Here is a 24443-nt window from a genome sequence, read left to right on the forward strand (position 1 = left end):
TGGTGACTCACTGAAGGACACTCACGTGACTTCCCTGGGGGGGTTCTTCACACATGACCTCTCAAAAGGTCATTGGAGGCCCAGCTTGTCCAGAGCCATTCTACAGTGTGTTCTATAAAAGAAAGTGGCCACAGGTGTGGAATTACACATCCGGAAGCATTAAGTGCTTAGCACAGTGCCCGGCATATAGTAAGTGCTCAGTAAATGCTAGCAGTTATTGTTATAACCAGACCATCTGTGCCTTGAGACATTCAGCACATTCGAAAGATAATAAGCCTTGGTTGGCAGGACCCTCACCCTTCGCTGGTAACCCACCCGCTCCTGATCTGAGTCAGGATGAGGCTTGGTTTGTCTCTCTAGACCACCTCTAGCCACACTAGATTGAGGGACAACACAGATTTCTACCCTCCCAGAAAAAAGGACCCTTTACATCTGGAAAGGTGGTGGGGTGGGGAGGGGGGAAAAAAACGTTGTCAGGAAGTCTTAAATTAGGGCCCCTGACCCTGAGGCCTTATGGGACATAGATGGAGGACACAGTCTGAGCAAGAAACATGAGACTTGGGGGCATGTGGAAACAGATCCGTTCCTGGCAGGAACGATCTCTTGGCCATCCACCACACTTGCCTAACCTCTGCCTTAACTGCAGACAGGCAGAAGTCTTGCCTATGAAGCAGCTTTAGGGGCTCTCAGATTTCAAGAAGCTAGATTAGGTCACTCCCAGTCTGTCCCTCCTCCTCTGCACAGTTGTCCCATCCCCCTGCCCTGCCCACAAGCAGGAGCTGTAGCTGTCACTTCGCGGGTATGGGGGGTGGGGATGGGGAAGAGGCATATGTTTAGTGCAAGCTTTGCAGTCTGTCCTACAACAATTGCCAGTGCGGTAATTTCTCCTCCCTGCCTCCCCATTTTAGGGTTTTTGCCAAACTATTTACTACCTCCTTATGAGGAAGTGGTGAACCGACCTCCGACTCCTCCCCCACCGTACAGTGCCTTCCAGCTACAGCAGCAGCAGCAGCTGCCTGCGCAGTGTGGCCCCACAGGCGGCAGCCCCCCGGGCGCCGATCCCACCAGGGGCCCCCAGGGGGCGCAGAGCAGCCCCTTGTCGGGGCCCAGCAGAAGCAGCACGAGACCCCCGAGCATCGCTGACCCTGAGCCCTCCGACGTGCCAGCCAGCACAGCAGCCACCAAAGCCCCTGGGATGGAGCCCAGTGGCTCTGTGGCCGGCCTGGGAGAGCTGGACCCTGGGGCCTTCCTGGACAAAGATTCCGACTGTAAGGAGGAGCTGCTGAGAGATCACAGCTCCGAGCAAGGCAACGCCCTCCCCGATAGCAAAGACAAGACTCCTGGCCGACATCGCCGCTTCACGGGTGACTCGGGCATCGAGGTGTGTGTGTGCAACCGGGGCCACCATGACGACGACCTCAAAGAGTTCAACACGCTCATTGATGACGCTCTGGATGGGCCCCTGGACTTCTGTGACAGCTGCCACGTGCGGCCCCCCGGCGACGAGGAGGAAGGGCTCTGCCAGCCCTCCGAGGAGCAGGCCCGAGAGCCCGGGCACCCGCACCTGCCACGGCCGCCCGCGTGCCTGCTGCTGAACACCATCAATGAGCAGGACTCCCCAAACTCGCAGAGCAGCAGCTCCCCCAGCTAGAGCAGGCCCTGTCTGTGGCCTGAGAACTTGGCACAGCAACCAGGGTAGGGGGGAGCACCATGACAGAAGCATTAAGTGACTTTCAGAAAAAGTGGTACAGCCACTTCCGTTCTTTGCCCCCCGCCCCTTGCTCCTGCATTTTCCTACGTCTCCAGCTACAGCTGGGGGTGTGGATGCCTCTCTGCCCACAGGAGCACAGCGTTGTGGAGGGCTGAGAGGTTGGTTCGTTCTGTGACTCATTCCTCATATCCCACCCTGTCCCCCCTTTTCTCTTTTCAAGTCATATCTCAGTACCTGCTTGGGTCAGAGAGATGTGTGTTTCAGAAGCCCCAAGGAGGGGGCTGAGACTGTGCCCTGAGGTGACTTTGGTGGTGGAGTGGATTTATGCTCTGGTGTTCATTTAAGAGAACTTTGCTGTGTCTCAGCCTGGGAGAGGTGGCAGGTCTCAGTCCTGGGTGAATAAGGAAGGCCGCAGAGGCCCAGGGATTGTCACCCCTTGCTGCCAATGTCTGCAGAGCCAGAACTGGGCTCGTCCTGGGGGAAGAGGAGAGCTGATAGGCAGTTGTGTGGTAGGTTGGTGGGGGGCTTGCTGCTCTCAGATTCCAGGTGATCAGGTCAATGTACCACTGGGCATCCTTGAGGGGCCCTTCCTAGCAGGTTTTGGCTGGCCACAGGACTGGTTCAGTGTGGAACATCACATCACCTTCTTTTTGGTTTCTCTTTAAACAACAACAGAGCTGAAAACAAGAACTTTATCAGTGGGGGCAGGCCAGAAAAGGGAAGTCTGTGGCTCTATCCCAAGTTGACCTTTCAAGAGTCTGGCTGCCTTTGAGCCAGGAGGAGATGCTTCCTGGGCAGGCTTGGGGCTATCTTGAACTTCTGTGGAACCGTAGGAGGCCCTAAGCCGTGGCAGTGGATCTGGGTGCAACTCTCCGCATCTCTGTCCTTTGCTCTGTGCCTACGGGTGACCAGGGTCCTCCCCCACCCAAACACATAGTCTGCAGGCCTTCATGTCTCGCTGTTCTCTATGAACAAATGAGGAGGCTGTGGGTCCTCAGAAAGAGTGGTCCCATAGCCTGGCTTTTACACAGTATTTTCTCTTGATTCTGAATACGTTCTTCTGGGGTTTTTTTTGTTTTTATTTTTTTTAAACTGACCACTCAGAAAAAAAAAATGCCTTGGTTATCTGTGGTTTTCATGCCCTTTCCCAGTCCTTCCCCAGCCCCCTTTTTGAGTGGGGTAACTATTTTTGTAGCCTATGTAAAGAGCCTAAGTGGCCCCGGTAGGAGGGTGAAGGCAGTGGTCCAGAAGGCCTGCAGGATCCTTATTACTGTAGTTGAGCTTTGATAGGAATAACCTGAATGGAGAAAGCAAACAGCTAAAACTAACATTCCCTGTCCAGTGCTGTTCATATGAAGAGTTTGGTTCTTTCCCCCTCTCTTGAACGATGATATTCACATTAGGCATTGACGTTGCAGTAAGAAAGGAAATATATATATATATATATATATATATATATATATATATATATATATATTTGTACAAATATATATATATATATATATATTTGTACAAAAATAGACAAATCCAAGGCTGTGAGGTGAACGAGTGTCTGCGTTTGGAGTCCACAAAACCAAAATCCATGTTGAACAAAGTGAAGTCTGTGTACAATGACTTTTTGGATAACCTTTGTGTGTCTGTCCATTGTGTGTGAGCCCCCAGCCCTGTTTTCCTGTGAATATACTTTGAATGGCAGCCATTGTGCTCACGTCGACCACACGTTCGGAGCAGAAATGGCGCTCTCAAGGTAATTTATTTTACACATTTACTGTTTACTGAACAAACGTCTGACTGTGTACTTGGGTGTATCCAGCAGCATTGTCAATGGCAGGCCTCCCCCCACCCCCCCAGCCCCGCGTCTGCCAGAGACAACTGTGCTCGAAGTAGAGGCTTTCCTCTACCCATCACTGCAATTTGCACATCGCTCCGTGGACACTCGGAGGCCTGTGTTCTGTTCCCTGTAAATGGAAACGTGCTCTGAACCTGTCTGCCCCCCTTGGCGCCTCCTGGCCCTAGGTGTCAGCCCCCAGGGGGTGTTCAAAACCACTCGGCACAGAAGGCGAAGGCGGAACTTCAGACAGAAGCTTGATTGGATCTTCAGTGACAAGCTTGGACTAGCTGTGGCCCAGACGTCAGCCCTGTGCCCGGAATTGCCAGGAGAGTTTGGGAGACACCGCAGAGCCAAAGGGCTTACCTCTCTCTGCCGAGGTCCAGTGTCGTGCAAGCAAGCCCGTGTGTGGCAGGAGTGGGTGGGAGTGTGTCAGCAGCCCTCAGATGCCTTTCCTTCCACCGTTGTTGTTGTTGTTGTTGTTGTTGTTTTTTAAATAAAATCCCAAACAACTCACTGAAGGATTCACCAGAATGAATCCTTCTTCAGTTAACTGATCAAATGGATGAAGCCTGGCCCTCTCAAGTTTCCTTCCCCAGTTGGGAGTGGGGAACTGGCCTGCGTGTTAACTGTTGGGGTCACTGCAGCGTCCTGCCCTAAAGGCATGAGAAGAAGAAAATGGAGCTGCCGGAGCCGGGCTTGATTCCAGGGGTCACAGTCCGGCCCCTGCCAAGGGGGGGACTCCCCTGCCAGGAGAGAGGTGGAAATAGGGAGCTGAAGGACTAGTCAGGGGGCCAGGGAGATTTGACTGAATCTGGTTTTCCAGGTGAACAAGAAGGAAGGGGTTGGTCTGGTCGAGGGTTTGGTGCTACAGTCAGAAGATTTGCAAATGCTAACACATTCCTGTGTGAGGCACATCACTATTTGTCAGTTCTTGTGAATATGTGTATTTTAAGCAATAAGATTCAGCTGGTCAGACTTTTCTGGGCAGTCTCGGTGACGCATTTCCTGTGCTGTGATTGTTCTGAAGACAGAGTGGCTCTAACCACTGTGAGAAGCCCAAATAAAATCGATCCCAAAAACGCGACTGTTCTTTTTTTCTTGCAGCACTTTGGGTTTTTGTTGTTGTTGTTGTTCCCCTTCCTCATACTTCAAGGCTCATCCTGCGAGATTCCTAGCTGCATTTTTCCCTGGTCCACACAGGGACCGAGAGAAGTCACGGAGCGGTTGAGGACAGGCCCCTGGCCCGAGCAGAGACCACGGGACCAAGGGCAGGCTGGGTAATGCTTCTGCTGAGGCCACACTTTGTCCTAAGGAGTTTTCCCTAAACCCTCTCTCTGCCAAGGGTATATTTCTGATGTTTGGAATACTTTGTAAAGTTCCACAAGCAGGTTAGAATCAGACACAAAAAAAAGCAGAAACAAGTTTTCTCATATACTCGGAAGCTGAAATGACATTTGAAAGAGAGCAAGCACTCCATGAGATCTTTTAATGATGTGATAGGGGGATGCCTGGTGGGCTCAGCCGGTGGAGCGTGACTCTTGATCTCAGGTTTGTGAGTTCGAACCCCGCATTGGATGTAGAGATCACTTAAAAATAATAAAAATCTTGGGGGCACCTGGGTGGCTCAGTCGGTTGAGCGTCCGACTTCAGCTCAGGTTATGATCGTGCTGTGTTGTTTGTGGGTGTGAGCCACGTTTGACCTCTGTGCTGACAGCTCAGAGCCTGGAACCTGCTTCAGATTCTGTGTCTCCCTCTCTCTCGGCCCCACCCCCCGCTCATGCTCTGTCTCTCTCTCTCTGTCTCTCTCAAAAATAAATAAACCATTAAAAAAATTGTTTTAAGGGGCGCCTGGGTGGCTCAGTCAGTTGGGCGGCCAACTTCGGCTCAGGTCATGATCTCGCAGTCTGTGAGTTCGAGCCCCGCATCAGGCTCTGTGCTGACAGCTCAGAGCCCGGAGCCTGTTTCAGATTCTGTGTCTCCCTCTCTCTGACCCTCCCCCGTTCATGCTCTGCCTCTGTCTCAAAAATAAATAAACGTTAAAAAAATTTTTTTTAAAAACTTAAAAAAAAATTGTTTTAAATCTTTAGGAAAAAGATGATATGATAGAAATGTGGACAGGCCCTGGAATTTGATACACAAAGCATGTATTACTGAGTCTCCCACTTTGTGCCCAACACTGTGCTGGATGTGGAGGAGAATGCAAAAGAAATACATAAGACAAAACCTCTGCCCTCTAGAAGTTAAGTTCCAGTCAGGAAGATAAAACACCCGTGTAAAATAGTTAACAACAGGAGGTAGACTGAGATGAAGTCAACAGTACAGATTGAGGAAATCTTGAGGAATCGTGGGGGCTTGTTTGAAGTCTTGCCTACCAGGCAGGGACTTAAGAACTGATTTCTAGGCCATGGGAGAGCCACTGGTGTGCCAGCATCTGCCATCCTGGGCCAGTGATTCTTTCCTAAGAAAAGAATCACTTGTCATTTTCACTTGTCATTTTACCTCCTCCTTAGGACTATCCACCTAGAACTTAGAGTCACATGTAAGGAAGTCCCTGCCTTAAGGGAAGGACCAGGCTTCTGTCTCTGCCCAGGGAGGGGAACGCTACCGCCCAGCAGAACTTCTCCTTGCGTGGCCCGTAGGTGGGCGAAGCAATATGGTGTGCATCTTGGAACCCTCCTGGAGGGAGTTCCTGCCTCCCCAAGTGGAACGCTCCCTAACGGGCCCGCAGAGGATGCTGACAGCATGTGTCTTCCCCAGCCCCTGGGTTTACCTGCAGTTAGCACTATTGTCTAAGAGTCCAGTATAAGCTAGACAGGCCCCCGTGCCCATCTTTGACCCTGGGCCAGAGGTCGCTGTTCTGGCCCCTCAGTGACTCTAGTGGGATGGTTGTTGCCTAGTTCCTTTTAAACTGTTGGGCTCCTCCAAGTAAGCCCAGGGGAGCCATATTAGCATCTAGAGACAGTTCTGTTCTAGAAAGGATGGGGGGAGGACATCATTCCTGCCTTCATTAAACTAATGTCTGAGTGGCAAAAGAGGAGTACCACTCTCGCGGGCTGCGTGCTGGAGGCTGTGCGTGAACCCTTGATACCTAGGTCCGTGGAGGCCCCCTCACTGCACCCCGGGGTTCCTGGGTCACTGACTTCCTCATTTCTCTAATGAGGTATAGCGTCGTCTGTCTCTATTGCCTCAGGTGACCAAGTTCAGGTGGAGACAATACCAATTCTCTGAAGCACGAAACAGAGGAGCTTTGATGAGCAAGAATTTCTTTTTTTTTCTTTTTTTTTTTTTAACATTTTTTTTAAGGTTTATTCATTTTTCAGAGACAGACAGAGATAGAGCATGAGAGGGGGAGGGGCAGAGAGAGAGGGAGACACAGAATCCGAAACAGGCTCCAGGCTCTGAGCCATCAGCCCAGAGCCCGACGCGGGGCTCGAACCCACGGACCGTGAGATCGTGACCTGAGCCGAAGTCGGACGCTCAACTGACCGAGCCACCCAGGCGCCCCTTTGATGAGCAAGAATTTCAAGAAACTCCCTGTTCTCCAGTTTCCGCTGTTTTCAGCCAGGGAGGAAAAACGGGGTTTGACCCAGGAGAAGTGGGGAGTGGGTTTGACTGTTGCCCGAACCTCCTGGAAACCTGCTTCTGCCTGAACCTAGTGGTAAGGGCAGTGGGTCCTAGGAGGTGTTTGGGTTGGGGTTCCCAGCCTGGCACTTACCATGTGCTGGGCGTCGGGAATGCAAATATGCCTTAGACCAGGCTCCTGATCTTCAGAAGAGCTAAGGATCCCAAGGGGGAGAAAAGGCACATAAACAGTTTTGGTAGCACATGGTAAGTACCATGAAGCATGTGTGCACAGCATGCTTTGGAAGAGAATGTCACCCACCTGGGGGTATACGGTGGCCTACCTGGAGCAGGGACCACTAAACTGAGTTTGCCAGGTAAAGAATGGTGTGAAGAGAATTCTAGGTAAATGTTTGTTTTGCAGATTTTTGAATGCCTACTATGTGCCAGGTGCCGAAAAGCACACAAAAGCATGGGAGGCTGAAATGTCTAAAGCTGCTAGCAATTTAATCTCTGTAGATAAATGCATTCTGGGAAGTGACAGGAGATGAATCTGGAGAGGTAAGCTGGTAATAAAGTAATTTGTCTTTATTATTCTGTTTATTGACTGCGCATTATCGGGTCTTGTGTAAGCATTTTACGTACTTTTTTTTTTTTTTTTTTCCATTTTAGCCTCCAAACAGCCATCTGAGGTATGGACTGCTTTCTTAACAGTGTTGAAGCATTCAGAGAAGTTGACTGACTTGTCCAAGACCACAAGCTAGTAAGCAGTAGAGCCGGGATTTGAACCCTGAAGAATTGGTTCTCACAAGGCACACAAAGAACTTTTGATTTCTTTTCAAAGGTGAGAGGGAGTCAGAGAAAGGTGGTGAGCAGGCAAGAAGCGTAGTGAAAGGTGAGCCAGACACTGTTTCCTCAGGAGCTACTTTATCCCCCTTGCTTGTCCCCCTGGCCTCGTCAGAAGCCTCCAGAGGCCCCCACACCACGCCAGGCATTCCTGCCAGAGGCCCTCTGTGCTGAAATGGCCTCACACCTGGGATAGGTGGTACACATTAATAGTAACTTCCCCGGGGAGGGTGAAACATTGCAAAAATCTCAGGAGTTAGAGCCTTTGGGTGGCTTGGAGGGGAGAAGAGGATTTGTTTGATCCAAAGTTTCTCCTTGCTCTCAGCCTGCTCCCCACCAGTTTAACCTTCCATTGCATGCCTTCTCACCAAGAAGTGTCGAGAAACCCAATCCCACTAGAAAATGTTATAAAGCACCCTCTGTGTTGGGACCACGAGAAGTTGGTCTCTCGGTTCTCCATCTACTTCCCAGCTGCCAGCCTGCCCCTGGCTGGAGAGGGAGGGAGGAGCGGCAGGCAGGATCATCAAGGCCTGTGAGGGAGGGTTCCTTGAGGTCCTGTCCTAAAGATGGACCTGTCCGGACAACACCTACTTCATCATTAGAGAAGGACTCATTTCATGGATCTGGCTGTAGGCAGTGGCAGTAAAGCCAGTATTTATCGAAGGACTAAACGCATTGTGTAGGTCCATATTTGACCTTCAGCAACATTCTGAGGCGGGTGGTACTGTTTCTATGCACACCTCAGACCTCCATATTACAGTTGAGAAAACTGCCATTTAAAAGGCCGAGTAAGGTGCCCGTGGTCACTGAGTCTGTAAATGACAACACTGGGAGAACTTGCCTGCACAGCCTGACCTCTCAGTCTTCTGTAGCTTCCCTGCTTCCCTGGCCCTTTCTGCTCTTCACCCGCCCCAGAGCCTCAGATAATGGGCGACACAGGTGGTAAGTTACCCCACTCTCTAAATGAGGAAATGGGTTCAAGAACCTAGCAATGGGCCTAAGATCCAGGGCGAGGCACCTGGGGAGTCTGGGGACGAGAACCTGTGTCCTTCTCATCCAGTCCTTCCCGACCCTCTCACCTCCATGATTGGATTCCTTTCCTCCAGAGGTGGCTGTTTACACCAAGGCGTGTGACCAGAGAAAGGGCTTCTCATTTGTTTCAGGTTTTATGGCCACCAGAGGCACCAGAACACTCACACACTCACCCACCCCCCACTCCACACCAAGGGTGCAAAAGAAGGGGTTTTGTCCCCCTCAGAATGGAGACTCTGGGAGCTGCCCTTCTGAAAGACAAGGACAGCCCATTTCTCCTGGGACAGCCAGCTGTTTTGGCTCACAAGAGCTGATTGTTAAATTTTCAGGAATTTTATGAGCTGTTTATTAAATAACCATTAAAAAATCAAACTATTTAAACCTACCAATGAGTACATTATAATAAAAACCAAGGTAGTAAATACTCAAAACTAACCATTTGCTGATTATTTTACCACATGTTACTTTCATCTATGCCCTTGAGGTTATTTACATGTGGTGGGAATACTATGTAATGGTATTTACTACATACATAGCATATAGCACTACCATGTATCTCTTCCCAACTCGGTGTTCAGTGACATCACATTGGTGGCTCGAAATTATTACTCATAGTGGGGAGTGTTTACATCATGGCAATTGGCAAACACTACAAATCAGGGCTATTCTCTTCCACTAGCATCAGGAAACTGTTTAGTGTTTACTTACCATCATACCACTGGATAAGGGCATTCTGAGGCTTAAAATGTGACTGTGGGGTCTTGGCAAAGCCCTTCTAGCTTTGCCAAAGATCTGGGCTTCCTTATGCATAAGGAGATAGTCTGTTTATCACTGGACCAATTAGCCAAGGGATTTAGAGCATTGGATTCAGTCCTGTTGTGTGTCTAACCTACTTGCCAGGTGTTGATGTGCAGGGTAAGGAACATGAGAAGATTCAGACTTCAGTCTTGAACTCTGGAGATACAGGGGCAGATAGTGGTCCCCGGGGGACGCTACACCCCTTTTGAACCCAAGCGGATGCTTAGGCGGGTGTGGGATTCAATACAAGGAACAGAAGCTGAAAAGGGGACAAGCCCTGGGGCTGGGAGTCATGAGATATGTCCTGGAATAAGGCTTGCCCTCTGAGACTCAGGATGGGACAAGTTAGGTCAGTAGGAAAAGACCTTCTTGGCAGGGGAAGGGCAGTTTGGGCAGGAGTCAGAGTTCATGAGGCCATTTTCTGAAAGGACCTTCAGGTTTGTACTCTCCCTGGCCAGACACCCTGAGCCCTTCTGCACGGACACCCAACAGGTGAGAAGGAAAACGTGTCTGGCTCTTCCTCCTGCATGATTGAAATCTTGGGTTCTAGTCCCAGCCCTCATGCTAAGCAGCCGTGTGACTTAGGGCAAGGCACCTCCCCTGCTCTTGCCCCCACTGGCCCTCAGTTTTGTCCTCTTCAAAATGAACGGTTAGTCTCTCATTTCCCTTCTGCTCAGTGATCTGATTCAATAGTTGGAGAGTAGAATACTTAACTCACCTCCAGCCCATCTACTCCCCTTTGCTTTTTTTTTTTTTTTTTTTTTTTTTTTAATTTTTTTTTTCAACGTTTTTTTATTTATTTTTGGGACAGAGAGAGACAGAGCATGAACGGGGGAGGGGCAGAGAGAGAGGGAGACACAGAATCGGAAACAGGCTCCAGGCTCCGAGCCATCAGCCCAGAGCCTGACGCGGGGCTCGAACTCACGGACCGCGAGATCGTGACCTGGCTGAAGTCGGACGCTTAACCGACTGCGCCACCCAGGCGCCCCATACTCCCCTTGGCTTTAAGCCAAGGGTAGCTTGGCTCTAGACCAGCCACAAGCTGATGGGGGGAGAGGACCCTGGGAGAGGGAGAGGGCCACCTCCAGTTAAACCCTTTCCCATCAGCCCACTGTGGTGTCAGCATTTTTCCAGGCTGCTTATGATGGGAGCTGGTCAGCCACGGCTGCCCACAAATTCTTCTGTGCACTCTTTAGCAAGACCCTGAGGTTACTGGCCAGTAAAGGCCGGGACTGAGTTGGGGGGACAGTAAGGAATGGTCTCTTACCACCAGACTAACAAAGCTCTTTGAAGGAAGAAGGTGCTGCTGTAATGGAAAACTGTCCCTCCTCCTTGCAGGGGCTCCATTGATTTCTTCTTCTGAAAACATAGCCAGACAGGGTCTCAGCCTTGCCCCACTGGCCCTTCCAGAGCCCTCCTCTAGTCAGAAAAGAAGGAATGGGTTGATGATCTGACCCTGGCCCGGCTGGCGCCAGGGAGCTGGCGTTGGAGCCTCTCTTCTAGGCTAAAAGGCAAGGGTCAGTGTCTCCCGGGGCATCTCAGGACATCTCTCACTTGCAAACTGGCCAGTGGCCAAGGTTTGGATGCTGGTTTCAAGGTTTGAAGAAGTCTAGGAGTCATTTTCTAGTGAGGCCTTTACAGACTTCCTGGGGTTGTGGCGTGGGGAGCAGGGCATGGCCTGGGTGAGCAGAAGTCTGCTGCAGAACGCTTTCCTGGCAGTTTTTGCCCCAGGACAGGGTGAGGGAAAGGAGATCTGCTGGTCTTTGGGGACCGAGACAAGAGGGATGGGTAGTGGTGGCTTGAGTTTGTGGATTGCACATACTCCCCCAAAGCCAAACTTTGAGGTACACACAGTAATTCCTATCTGCATCAAACAAGATCTGCTCTACTTCCTAAATGTAAGCAATCCCACCATCTCTCACCATCTCCACTGCTGTGGCCAGGGACTAAGCCACCATTACCTCGTTCTCCTGGACCAGTACAACCATCTCCTCCTCCCTGCCCTTGCTCTCACCCTCTCAGACCAATCTCCACTCAGCAACTAGGGTGGTCTTAAAAATACAAACCAGGGGCGCCTGGGTTGCTCGGTTGAGCATCCAACTCTTGGTTTCAGCTCAGGTCATGATCTCATGGTTTGTGGGTTCGAGCCTCATGTTGGGCTCTGTGCAAAGCCTGCTTAGGATCCTCTCTGTCTGCTCCTCCCTTACTCGTGCACACTCTTTCTCTCTCTCAAAATAAATAAACTTTAAAAAAACAAACCAGACCTTCCCACTTACAGTATAACCCCCCCCCCCGCCCCCGCCCAACAGCAACTTCCTATCATACTTGGGGTAAACACCTAAATTCCTCCCTGCTACTTACAAAGGCTCCATGGGACCTAGCTCCTGCCTCTAATCTGACCCCATCATCAGGAACCGTTCTCCCCTTTCATTTGCTCTATCTCACCATGCTGACCTCTCCCACCTCGAGAACTTTCCACCTGCTGCTCCCTCAGCATGGGATGCTTTCCCCAGGTCTTTACATCTTCCCAGCTACTGGCTTGCAGTGGCCACCCTCCACTCTGCCATTCTCTTCTCACATCGCCAGCATCCAGTATAATTGACTTCAAAGAACTTAGGAGTCTCTGCAGTGCTTATTTGTCAGCCCTCACTAGAGTGTAAGCTTCATGAAACCAGGGAGCTTGAGTGTCCAGGGACAGTGAGTGGCACATAGTAGGTGCTCAATAAATATTTGTTGAAAGAATGAGTGAACAAATGAACAAATAAATGAACTGCTCAGGGACCGGGAAGAAAAACTTTTGTTTATGCACACAACTAGCAGGGATTGCAGACTGGAACAAAAGGCAGTGTGGGCCCCGGGGAGGGAGGAAAGGCAGGGGAAGGTGGAGTTGCACCTCTAATTCTGTGCTGTGGAGCCACACAGGGTGGAATCAGGGGATGCTAGGTCAGCCTCTAGGTGCTACCCTCATCCTGGGCTTCCCTCCAGGCCTGGCGTACCTTCACCTTCACTTTGAAAGGCTCAATCAAAAAGACCATCGTGGGGTTGCCTTCCAGGTGGGGCAGCTGCCCATCATCCGGGACCTCCAGGTCGAACCTCTGCAGCAACCAGGCCATGAAGAGGAAGACCTCCTGGCGGGCCAGGCTCTCACCTAGGCAGGAGCGGGGTCCTGCTCCAAAGGGCAAGTAACTTAATGATGGCGAGATGAGCTGACTCCTCGTGGGGTCCAAGAAGCGCTCTGTGGAATGGGGAGGTGTCAGCCAGGGTCAGTGCAGTAATGGCTCTGGCCTGACTGAGGGGGAGACGCGGCCTTGCCCAGGGAGCCCCAGTCTGAGGAGGTGGATAGCCTGGCATGGGGGAACCCCATCCTGAGGAGAGACACGACCCAGCTCTCAGGTAGCCCTGAGAAATGCACAAAAGAAATGCAATATTCAGGAAGGGTGGAAAGGAGGCAGTATTAACAAATGAAAATGCCACCATCCAAGGGGAGAGGGGCTGACCTGTTGGGAGCCATACACCTAGAGAGCTTCCTAGAGGACATTTACAGCTGGTAGAAGGAGAAAATGAGAAACCTAGCTGTGAAGAGTTTGGGTAAGTCCAAGGTAGAATGGGGGCTGTCAACAGGTTCATGTAGCTGGAGCCAGGAGTTTTCTAGTAGCAAGCTGGGCAGAGGGAATGGCATGCTGGAATGATGGAGCTCGGAGGCTAGGTTGGCTGTGTGGCCCGGGAGCAAGACAGAAGGGGGACTCACCGGGCATGAACTGGTCGGGCCGGTACCACTCCTTCTCATTGTGATGCAGTGCCCACAAATTGATGATAACATTTGTGCCCTTGTCAACGGCAAACTCGCCGATGCTGTCCCAAAGAGGGAGAGGAAAGAGGAGTCTAAAATATTGTCCTTCCCAAACTGCTCAGCCCCCAGCTTCCACAGTCCCCCAGCCTGGGGGAAAAAGCCCTATACGTCCTTGTGCCCACTCCCTCATCTTTTCCCCAGCTTCTTCCAGATTCGGTATGAATCTAGCCTTTCTTTAGCCCTCTTCCTGACTAGCTCTTACGTGTTAATACTTGTATATGTGGACATTTATGTCTGTCAGGGCATGTGGGTGTGCATTTTGAGCTGGTGCATGTGTGTGCATCTGTTGTGGCTACTGGATTGAGTAGGAGTAGAGAGCACCTGGTCTTTAATCCCAGACCACATGTCTCCAGGGCAGCAGGCAGCTTCTGAGGGAGGTTGGTTAGATCTGTGGATTAGTCACGGGTGTTAGGAGTCACGGGTGTTAGGCCAATCAACCCTATATTGATCAGTAGGGTCATGGGTAGGATGATTGATGGCCAATGGTTGAGTATAGGTTGACTAGCAAGCTGAGGGGTGGGGTGGTGGAGGAGGGACCAAGTGGGCTGGCAAGCAGTATTGTGTTATTAGGAGGAAAGGCATACCTGGAATCCATGATAGCCTTGTGGGGGATGAGCGTAGGGGCCACAGGCCGGATGCGAAGCACCTCTCGGATGGTGGCCTCTAGCAAGATGAGCTGATTCCGGTCACTCATAGTTGGTGTGCGGCTGAAACCTATATTCTGGTCAATCTCCTCCTGGAGCTTCTTATACAACTGAGGGCCAGAGCAGGGTAGATGTGACCGACATGCCTAAGCCCAGGGGAAGCATGGGCTTAGAAGAATCCTATTGTCACATCCAGAAGAGCTGGCTCAGACTCTTCCCAGTGATGGCTTTGCAGCCTGGGCTTTGCTTCCAGAAGATGAGGAGCTCCACCCTAGGACCAAAGCCAACAACTGCTTGTGTAAGGAGTGGGGCAGCCCAGTCTTCTTGCATGGAAGGGCAGAGGGTATTACTTCTCCCTCCTTCTGGGGCCATAGGTGGATCTGGCTGGGGTGAAGAGTGGCTGGGAAGGCCAGAGTAGGGAGAAGCCCACCTGAGGATGGTGTAACAGGAAGGCCACAGTCCACCTCACCACGGATGTGGTGGTCTCCACACCAGCCCCAAAGATGTCCCCTATGGTGGTAAGGATGTGTTTATCCGAAAGCAGCTTCGAATCCTGGTCTGAGGCAGCACTGTTATTGTCTGAGTTCATCCTGGCTTGGATCAGTACATCCAGCATGTTGGTGATGGAGTCATTGCTGAAGTTCTCCTGGTTGGGTGGGGTTGGGAGACAGTGATAAGGAAGGAGCCCCATCTACAATACCCTGCCATACTTCCGTGCCACACTGGAGATACAAAGGCTCCTTCCACTTGGAAGTGAGGGAGGGGGGGTGAGGCCAGGCAGGACCTATGAGGTTGTGGGGTGGGAGGAAGCACTGGGCTCTCTTTAAATTTTGGGAGTGAGTGGGTCCCTTCTAAGATCCTCTGCAATTACTTACTTCCTCACCCCTATTCATTAGTTAAGTCATTTTTATTGAGGGCCTACTATGTTCCCTACTCTCTGCTAGGTGCTAGAGATCCTACAGTGTCCAAAATGGACCTCAGCCCTGTTTTCATGACACTTCAACCTATCTCATGTCTCTTCTGCTTCATCTCCTACCTTATGTTTTTCAAGGATTTCACTCAGCAACTCATCTCGCTTTTTAACATAATTCTTCATTTTTTCCAAGGTTTTGTTGGGGAAAATCTGGAAAGTAGAAATAAAGGTCAGATCCATCCCTCTTCTATTTTGCTTCTCCAGCTACCAGAATCCCTCCTTGAGGCAGATCTTAGCTTTCTGTCTCTGGAGAGTGGGGGAGAAGGGAGAGAGAAAGAATCTTAAGCAGACTCCATGCTGAGTGTGGATGCAAGGCTCGATTCCATGGCCCTGGCATCATGACCTGAGCCAAAATTAAGAGTTGGACGCTCAACCAACTAAGCCACCCAGGCACTCCGTTGTTTTTTTTTTTTTTTTTTTTTTTTCCAGAATGGGATTATTAATGACAACTAGAACAACTCCAAACAAGGGAAAAGAGAGCATCTCCATTTCTCCCTCCCCATTCAATCAAACATCAGGCACTGATTGAGGGTCTACTAAGTAGACTCCACTGTGTGCCCAGCCCTTCGGAGTAAGAAAGACTTGAGTCTGAAGGCTGGGGCAAATTCTTTAACTTTTGAAGACCTCTGTTCTAATCTCTATGGAAACTGACCTTCCAGAGGAAGTACATGATTAACGCAAGTGGGGTGCTTAACACCGAGCACATAGCAATTGGTAAATAAATGAGAGCCATTATCATGAGTATTACAATGCATAGTTAAAAGCTAAACCTATTTCTGTAGAGAAGTGGCAAGGTCTTAAAGGGAGTCACAAGAAGTAGAGGTCACTGTAGCTGAGGCGGTCAGGAGAAAATTGGGTCTGGAGCTAGGCAGTAAGAAATGCAGACTGCAATCAGGGATTGCTGGGATCTGAAAGTGTGGCCTGGCCTCATCCTCACCTTCAACATGGGGAATATGTCTACCAAATTGTCCTTTCCCAAAGTATTCAAGATGCCTTCATTGTAATTCTGTATGATCTTCAGAGCAGGATCTCCGTTCTTGAAGGAGGAGTTGAAGCAGATCAAGCAGATGATGTTGGTCACCGCCAGGAAGAGAGACAAGTACAAATCTACGGACTGTCCATCCTGCATGGCCAGGTCATCACACAATAAACTGATTTCCCGACAAACTGAGAGGAGAGAGGGGCATGATGGTGGGGAATTAAGCAGCAGCCTTTATCCCTCCCAGGTCCATCTTAGGCAGGGACATAGACCAGAAGGCCACTAGATGGCAGCAGCAGCCAAGAAAGCACTAGATTGAGCCGGCCCTTGCCCCCTTCCCAGCCCCTTTCCCCCCCTCCACCAGCCCCCAGCAGTCCCAGGGGCCAGCCGGCACTCACTGATCTTCTCTAGCCTTTGGTCGCCATCCTTGAACAGGGCAAAGGTGGCCAGTGCCAGCTTCCTGTGCGTCTGCCAGCTGGCACCATGGTCGGCAAAGGCAATGCCCTTTTGGTTGTCAGACAGGATATCCAGAGTCACCTTTGGAGAGCAGGAAAGGCTGTAGGAATCGGACAAGCCTGATGCTTTTTGAGGTCCCTCTGGGAAGAGGTGGCTTGGACTGCCCAGATCTCTGCCTTTCCCTGGGCCCCCTGGGGGGTGCTGAAGACACAGCAGCAGCTCATCTACTTTTTCTGCCCTCCCATTGCAAGGGTGTGTGCCCACCATAAGGCCCCAGCTGGAGAATGCAGTCTGGACTTGAGCCAAGCCACCTCTTCCCAGAGGGACCTCAAAAAGCATCAGGCTTCAAAGCCCCTCCTCTTAAATCCTATGACCCCACAAGCCCCATCTGGCTAGCCTCCTCCTTCCTCTTTGCTCAGGAGAGTTGGGAGTGAGGCCGTTGGCCAGCAGACCTGGCTGACTGATCCAAGGAAAAATGAGTAAACCCTCGGCCTGATCAGAGATAAGTAGCTGTGAGGCAAGGGTGGAGGGGGCAGTGGGGGCTGCCTGGGCTGTTCAGGAGGGTACACAGCAGCAGGGTGTGAGGATGGGGCACTGGCAGTATTCCCAGATGGTCAGCTTCTCTCCTCCCCCAGGAGCATTTCAGAAGGTTCAGTAAGATAGATCATCAGCATCCTTGAAATGCTACCAGGTGTCAGCCTTATGTGAGCCAGAGCAGCTGGGGACAGCCCCAAAGACACAGCAATCCCAGCCCTGCAAAAACCAGGCTACTTCTCCCTCACACTTTCCCATATAAGACAGTAATCATTTAAACCCCATTTTCCACGCGAAGAGTAGCATTCCTAAAGGGCTATTTATTGAGCACTTATTGCTCTGGGCACTGGGCTAAGTGCTTTGCATAAACGATCTCAGTTGATTAGGGAAATTGAGAGTCAGAGAGAACATCATCCAGTTCCAGGCGAGATGCCAGGAGTGGGGCTTCCGCCCCAACCCACCTCTTAGAAGTCCAGAAAAGGAGATATTCCTTTGATTCTCCCTGCCTGGTTTAGAGGCTGGGTGGAGTCTGAGGGGTTGATTCTCACCCACAGTCCTGCTAGTCTGTTTTGGGAAGAATTACAGAAGTCGGGAGGGTCATTCCAGGCTTGGTCTTGGCCAAAGAACTGCAGAACCCCAGGGACTGGTGAGAGAGGAGGGTTGGTGGGAACTGCTTACCACATGGGGCCGCCCAGAGAATTCCTTGCCCTTCTTGACAAGCACCTCCTTGGCCAGCTGGTGGTCGCCGACCATCACTGTAGTCTTGGTCCCCAGACGAAAGGAATAGATGGGGCCGTATTTTTTCTGCAGCTTGAAGAAGTTCATGTGCGGATGGCCACTTCTGGGGAGGAATAGCAGGCTGCCCACCAAGGGCAGGGATGGGAGGCTCTTGGGATACTTGGCACCAGGGCACTTTGCCTTGGGCCACAAGAAATAGGCTAGGGTGAACAGCAAGAAAACCAAGAGCTCCCACATGGTGGCCGGGTGCCTGCAAGCAAGACAGGCAGCTATGGAGTGGAAGAGCCGCAGCCAAATCTTGGGTGCGAGGAGGCCCTTTTAAGGCCTGCCCTGTTCTTCACCTTGGCTTTGTGTTATCTCTTGCCTTGTGGAAATTTATCCTGGAGCACAGCCAGGCCGGAGCCCTCTCCCAGAAAAGACAGAGGAAGGAGGAGTGGAGGCCTCCTCAAGGGCTGGCTCAACTCCAGGGCAAACCCCTAGGGGAGGAGCTAGGGAAGGGGGAAGACTATTGGGCCTCCCCCCCACCCGCCCCCACCCCGAGCTCCCCATTCATTAACGTCCACAGAGTGCACCAGAACCAAATGGTATCTGGGTCGGGAATCAAGGTGTGGGGCTTTCCATGTTGTAAGATCAAAATCAGTGGACAGATGTCAGGAGGCTGACAACCTGCAGGGACTGTCAAAGATATTTTATTCAGTCTTAGTTAACAGCCAAAGAATGTGATGCCTTCGAAGGTCAGGTTTGTAGAACGTCACACACGACAATGACGGCAAGAACCCAGATGTCCTAACTCCCGGTTTGCTGTTCTTTCCAGAGGCAGCCATCCTCTCAGGTTGAGAGCATGGGCTTTAGAGTCAGATAGGTTTGGGTTCAAATTCTAGCTGGGCCGCCTTCTAGCTATATGACATGTTTTAGAAAGTTATTTTCATTATATCAAAATATACACAACATAAAAGTTACCATTTCAACCACGTGTGCAATTCAGTGTCATTAAGTATACTCACAGTGTTCTATGGCCATCATCACTCTCTACTCCCAAAACTTTGTCATCACTCAAAACAGAAACTGCCTACTAAGGAATAACTCCCCATTGGATACCCTCTCTCCTATTCGTTGCAACTTCTAATCTACTGTGTCTCTATGAATAAGCCTATTTCACATGAGTGACACCTTGCAACATTGTTTCCTGTGCATCTGGCTTATTTTACCTAGCATAATGTTTCTGAGATTCATCCACATTGTATCAGAACCCAATTGCTTTTTAGGACTGAATAATATTCCTTTATATGGATATACCTCATCTTGTTTATCCATTCAGCAGGTGAGGGATATTTAAGTTGTGTTTACCTTTTGGTTATTGTAAATAATGCTGCTATGAACGTGTGTGTGAGTCCCTGTTTTCAACTCTTTGGGGTATATATCTTGGAGTGGAATTACTAGGTCGTACGATAATTTTATGTTAAGTATTTGTTAATGTATCAAGTTTCAATTTCCTCCCCTGTAAAACTGAAATAATAATGGAACCTACTTATCAGGGTAGTTGTGACTCAATGAGATTATGCACGTAAAAGTGCTGCCTGGCAAGAAGTAAGTACGTATTCATTATTTGTTCTTTTCATCATTATACCAAAATGGGCTTCCTAGTTTTTCTGAGCTCTCATTAGTAGATCTTCCTGACAGACCAACTTCTCATCCTTTGCTGGAAACCTTCAGTGGCTCAACCAGTATTTATCAATGATTTGACATTTGCAGATGTCAAATCTGGGAATTTCCAGCCCCAGGGAGGTGAACATTCCTGGTGTCAATCATCATAGAAGACGTGGGTCCTCAGACAGGCAACCAGGCTCCACTGAGTGAGACTCACAACGGTGGGGGATGGAATTTCTGCCCATCTCTGGGGGTGGCCTGCCAGCATCTGCACTTTGAGGGGTACAGACTGGTGTGTGGGATGCTGGAATGAAGCAGGAAGGCAGCAGGTAGGGGACCTCATAGTGAAGGTGAACCTGCAAGGCCTTGAAGGCCAGACTGCCTGGTTGCTCATCACCCCAAATTTTCAAATGATGTCAGGAGGCTCACAACCTGCCGGGACTGTCAAAGATATTTTATTCAGACTTTCAGGGCCGTTTGTGGTTGGAGGTATGAGCCAGGGTGGTCGGAGAAGGCTTCGTGAAAGAAAGGGGATTTGAGCTAGGCCTTGAAGGAGAGTTAGGACTACTGGTAGAGGCATGGGGAGTGGGGGAGGAAGGATACTGCTGGAAGGGAGAGCAGCAGAGGCTGGAAGGGATAGAATGCGTGGTGGGATGGTGATGATCCTACCTACAGACACGTAGGCGAGATGCTGGTCGGGCGCATCAAATCAGCCCTGAAACAAAAGGCTAGGGAGGACGAGGAATGACTGAAAGTTCTGCAGCAGGGGAGTGACAGGAGACACTGGCATTTTTGGAGAATGAATCTGGTATCTGCACCAGGGTAGGCTGGACCGAGGAGCTCTTGTGTGAAGCTTGACAGCCAGGCAAGAAGAGGCCTGAGTCCTGTGATCCAGGCCGGGGCCAAGTAGGATCATCTGGTCGGTAAAGAAATATGAATGGGTACTTTCTATTCCTAAAGTGAATGCCAAGGTGATTCTCTGATGTTTCACCCCAATCACAAACAAGAAATGGCAATTTTTTTAAAAGCGCTGCTTCGATGGCACCCGGGCACTAAACGTGGAACCTGCTTGGGATTCTCTCTCTCTCTGTCTCTCTCTCTCTCTCTCTCTCTGTCTCTCTCTCTCCCCCTCCCTCTGCCCCTTTCCCCTGATCCCTATAAAATAATAAAGAAAGAAAGAAAGAAAGAAAGAAGAAAGAATTGCTTCCTATCCTCATTACCATGTTATTAGAGTTACAAGTGATCATTGCAAAAAATCTGGATAATGCAGGCAGCTAAAAATAAATTTTGAAAAAAATTTTTTAAAGTTTATGTATTTTGAGAAAGAGAGAACACAACCAGGGTAGAGGCAGAGAGTGGGGAGAGAGAGAGTCCCAAGCAGGCTCCATGCTGTTGGTGCAGAGCCCAATGCAGAGCTCGAACCCACCAACCATGAGATCATGATCTGAGCTGATCAAGAGTCGGACACTTAACCTACTGAGACATGCAGGTGTACATGAAATGTGTTTTTAATCTAAATGAGACCATACTGCATTTTTTAGCATAGATATTTTTCTATTATTAAGGACTTTTCTATGACATTATTTTTAAAAGTTTATTTATTTTGAGGGAGGGAGGGGAGAGGAGGTGGGGAGAGAGAGAGAGGAGAGAGAGAATCCTAAGCAGACTCCACAGTCAGCACAGAGACCAACATGGACCTTGAACACACGAACTGTGAGATCATGACCTGAGCCAAAGTTGGATGCTTAACTGACTGAGCCATCCAGGTGTCCCCACCACAACATTATTTTTCATGACTGCATATCATTCCATTTTGGATATATCATACATATAGCATAGCTTATTTAACTGATCCCGTATTATAGTATTGGACATTCAGGTTGTTTCTGTTTTTGTCTTTGGTTTTCATACAAACAACACTAAGTAATAGCCTTGTAGTGAAGCCTTTGTGCATAACAATTCATGTTTTCTTAGAGTAGAATACTCAGAGTGGCATTATTGTTTAAGGGACATGCATGCATATTTTCAAGACTTGTAACAAATACTTATTTATCAGATGCATTTTATAAATAGATTTCTTGGTGTCCAACCATTCCTAGATTAGTAATAACTTATTCAGAGCATCTTCTTTTAATACAGAATTGAATTCTCTTTGTATTACTTAGGATTTTATTCTTTTGCGTCTCCACTCATGTGAAAAATTGGGTTGTGGTTTTCTTACTTATCACTGTCAAGTTTTGGTATTATGATTTTACTAGTTTTATAAAGTTATTGGAGAAACTTTTAATCTTTTTCTATATCCTTAAGCGGATTAAATGGCATGGGAATGATCTATCTATTCTTTGAACTTCTAAAGGAAGGTAATATGAGAGTGTCAGGTCTTAGTGCCTTTTTTGGAGAGATAACTCTTTAAAAAAACTTTTTTAACGTTTATTTATTATTGAGAGATAGAAAGAGACAGAGCATGAACATGGGAGGGGCAGAGAGAGGAGGAGACACAGAATTCGAATGAGGCTCCAGGCTCTGAGCTGTTAGCACAGAGCCTGATGCGGGGTTCGAACTCATAAACCTCAAGATCATGTCCTGAGCTGAAGTTGGACGCTCAACCAACTGAGCTACCCAGGCGCCCCTGGAGAGATAACTCTTTAACATAATTTTCCAATTTCTTCCATAGTTGTTGGTCTCCTCAACTCTTCTGAGTCTTCTTTTTTTTTTTTTTTTTTAATTTTTTTAATGTTTATTTATTATTGAGAGAGAGACAGACAGACAGACAGATAGAGCACGAGCAGGGAAAGGGCAGAGAGAGGAGGAGACACAGAATCTGAAACAGGCTCCAGGCTCCGGGCTGTCAGCACAGAGCCCGACGCGGGGCTCAAACTCACAAACCGCGAGATCATGACTTGAGCAGAAGTCGGGTGCTTAACCGACTGAGCCACCCAGGCGCCGCATCTTCCAAGTCTTCTTGCGTCAATTTTGGCAATTGATATTTCTTAAATTTTGCACTTTCTACTTTTCCTTAATTTGCCAGAAGTTTCATTAATCTTTTCAAAGAATCTCCCTTTGGACTTATTCATCAAGTCTTTGATGGTTGTCATTTTAATTCGGTTTCAGTGTTGATAAATGATCAGTGCAAAACGTCCTTTGTAACTTTATTCCAGAATTCAGACTGAAGGTTCGTGTGGCTTCCACTTCCTTACAATCCCTGTTTTCTTTGTTCCTCTTCTAAAACATAAGCCCCGGAGCGCCAGGGTGGCTCACTCAGGTCATGATCTTGCGGTTTGTGAGCTCAAACCCCATGTCGAGCTCAGTGCTCACAGCTCAGAGCCTGGAGCCTGCTTTGGATTCTGTGTCTCCCCCTCTCTCTGCCCCTCCCATGCTCATGCTCTGTCTCTCTGTCTCTTAATAATAAATAAACATTAAAAAATTAAAATAAAATAAAACATAAGCCCCATTATCTAGTACAACTGAGCTGATGACCTGGGAACTCCATTATTAGGTATTTAACCAACAGCATTTGTACATATGCGCACTAAAGGTACACTCAAAAGTATTCATAGCAGCACTAGGAAAAACCCAAGTATTTATCGGTTATTGGATAGATTGTCATGCATCGCACGGTGGAATACTATGCAGAGATGAGAATGAACAAACTGCAGCTCCGTGAGCCAACATGGATGAAATGCACAAGCATAATACTGAGTGAAGAAACCAGACTCATAAGAATGCAGTGTATTATCTTATTTATACAGATTTCAGAAACAGATAAAACTAATCTAGGGTTCTAGAAGTCAGGTAATGATTACCCTGGCAGGTGGTTAGTGACTCAAACCATGAGAATGAACAAACTGCAGCTCCGTGAGCCAACATGGATGAAATGCACAAGCATAATACATCCTTTCTCTCCAATCCTGTCATCATCCTGCATGACTTTAAAGTCCGTGGGAGGGGCGCCTGTGGCTCAGTCGGTTAAGCGTCCGACTTCGGCTCAGGTCATGATCTCACAGTCTGTGAGTTCAAGCCCCGCGTCAGGCTCTGTGCTGACAGCTCAGAGCCTGGAGCCTGTTTCAGATTCTGTGTCTCCCTCTCTCTCTGCCCCTCCCCTGTTCACGCTCTGTCTCTCTCTGTCTCGAAAATAAATAAACATTAAAGTCCGTGGGGGATCATCAGCCAACATCTCAACTTCATAGTCCCTTTATCTCCTCAAATCCAAAGACTTACTTCCACTTCAGTTACTCTTCCAGACTTCAAGCCCCATTCTCAACCCCACCCCTTTCATGCTTAGCAGATGACCTTAACTTTACTTAAGAAATCTGAGACCATAGGGACACCTGGCTGGCTCCGTTGGCAAAGCACGTGACACTTGATCTTGGGGTTGTAAATTTGAGCCCAATGTGGGGTATAGAGATTACTTTTAAAACATCTTTAAAAAATAAGTCTGAGGCCATTAAGCTCAATCTCCCTTGATTTCTACTTTATTGTTAGACGGTTAGAGGTAAAGAATCACTATTCCTGTGTCTAATCAACCCTTCCAACAATTTGGCAAAATAATAACTTAATTGAACATTTGCCATGTATTACATGTACTATTTAACTTAATCCTTATAACAGCTCTATAAGATGCTATTACCGTCATCATCCCTATTTTACAGACGAGGAGACAGACACAAGGGCTTGCCTAAGGCCATCCAAGTAGTCAATGGCAAAGCTGGGATTTAAGCAGTCTAAAGTTGTCACACAGTTGAAATGTCACACAGTTCAATGCACAAAATGAATCATTTCAGCAGTGTTTATAATTGCCAGTAATACCCCGCCCCCCCCCATCAAGAGGAGATGAGAATACAGT

The 24443-nt window shown here is 49.0% G+C and overlaps 2 protein-coding genes across 7 annotated transcripts in view; one reads left to right on the plus strand and one right to left on the minus strand.

Moving 5' to 3' along the window:
- WBP1L (WW domain binding protein 1 like) overlaps window positions 1–4623 on the plus strand; it is an 87060-nt gene extending 82437 nt beyond the window's left edge. For all 6 annotated transcript variants that reach the window (XM_042909340.1, XM_042909341.1, XM_042909342.1 and 3 more), the window contains one exon: window positions 909–4623. In XM_042909340.1, the coding sequence (XP_042765274.1) occupies window positions 909–1651 (743 nt within the window). In that variant the 3' untranslated portion in view covers window positions 1652–4623. The remainder of the gene's footprint in view (window positions 1–908) is intronic.
- A 7935-nt stretch (window positions 4624–12558) lies between these two features.
- On the minus strand, window positions 12559–18267 carry LOC122202542 (steroid 17-alpha-hydroxylase/17,20 lyase). Its single transcript, XM_042908971.1, has 8 exons — window positions 17894–18267; window positions 16624–16762; window positions 16184–16413; window positions 15310–15396; window positions 14704–14919; window positions 14214–14383; window positions 13528–13631; window positions 12559–13014 (listed from the first exon to the last, which is right to left on the minus strand). Exons 1-8 carry the CDS (start codon window positions 18188–18190, stop codon window positions 12731–12733), a joined length of 1527 nt encoding a protein of 508 aa, XP_042764905.1. The 5' UTR covers window positions 18191–18267; the 3' UTR covers window positions 12559–12730.
- Between the last annotated feature and the right edge of the window lie 6176 nt (window positions 18268–24443).

This window comes from Panthera leo, chromosome D2, assembly GCF_018350215.1.
Source record: "Panthera leo isolate Ple1 chromosome D2, P.leo_Ple1_pat1.1, whole genome shotgun sequence".
Taxonomy (NCBI): domain Eukaryota; kingdom Metazoa; phylum Chordata; class Mammalia; order Carnivora; family Felidae; genus Panthera; species Panthera leo.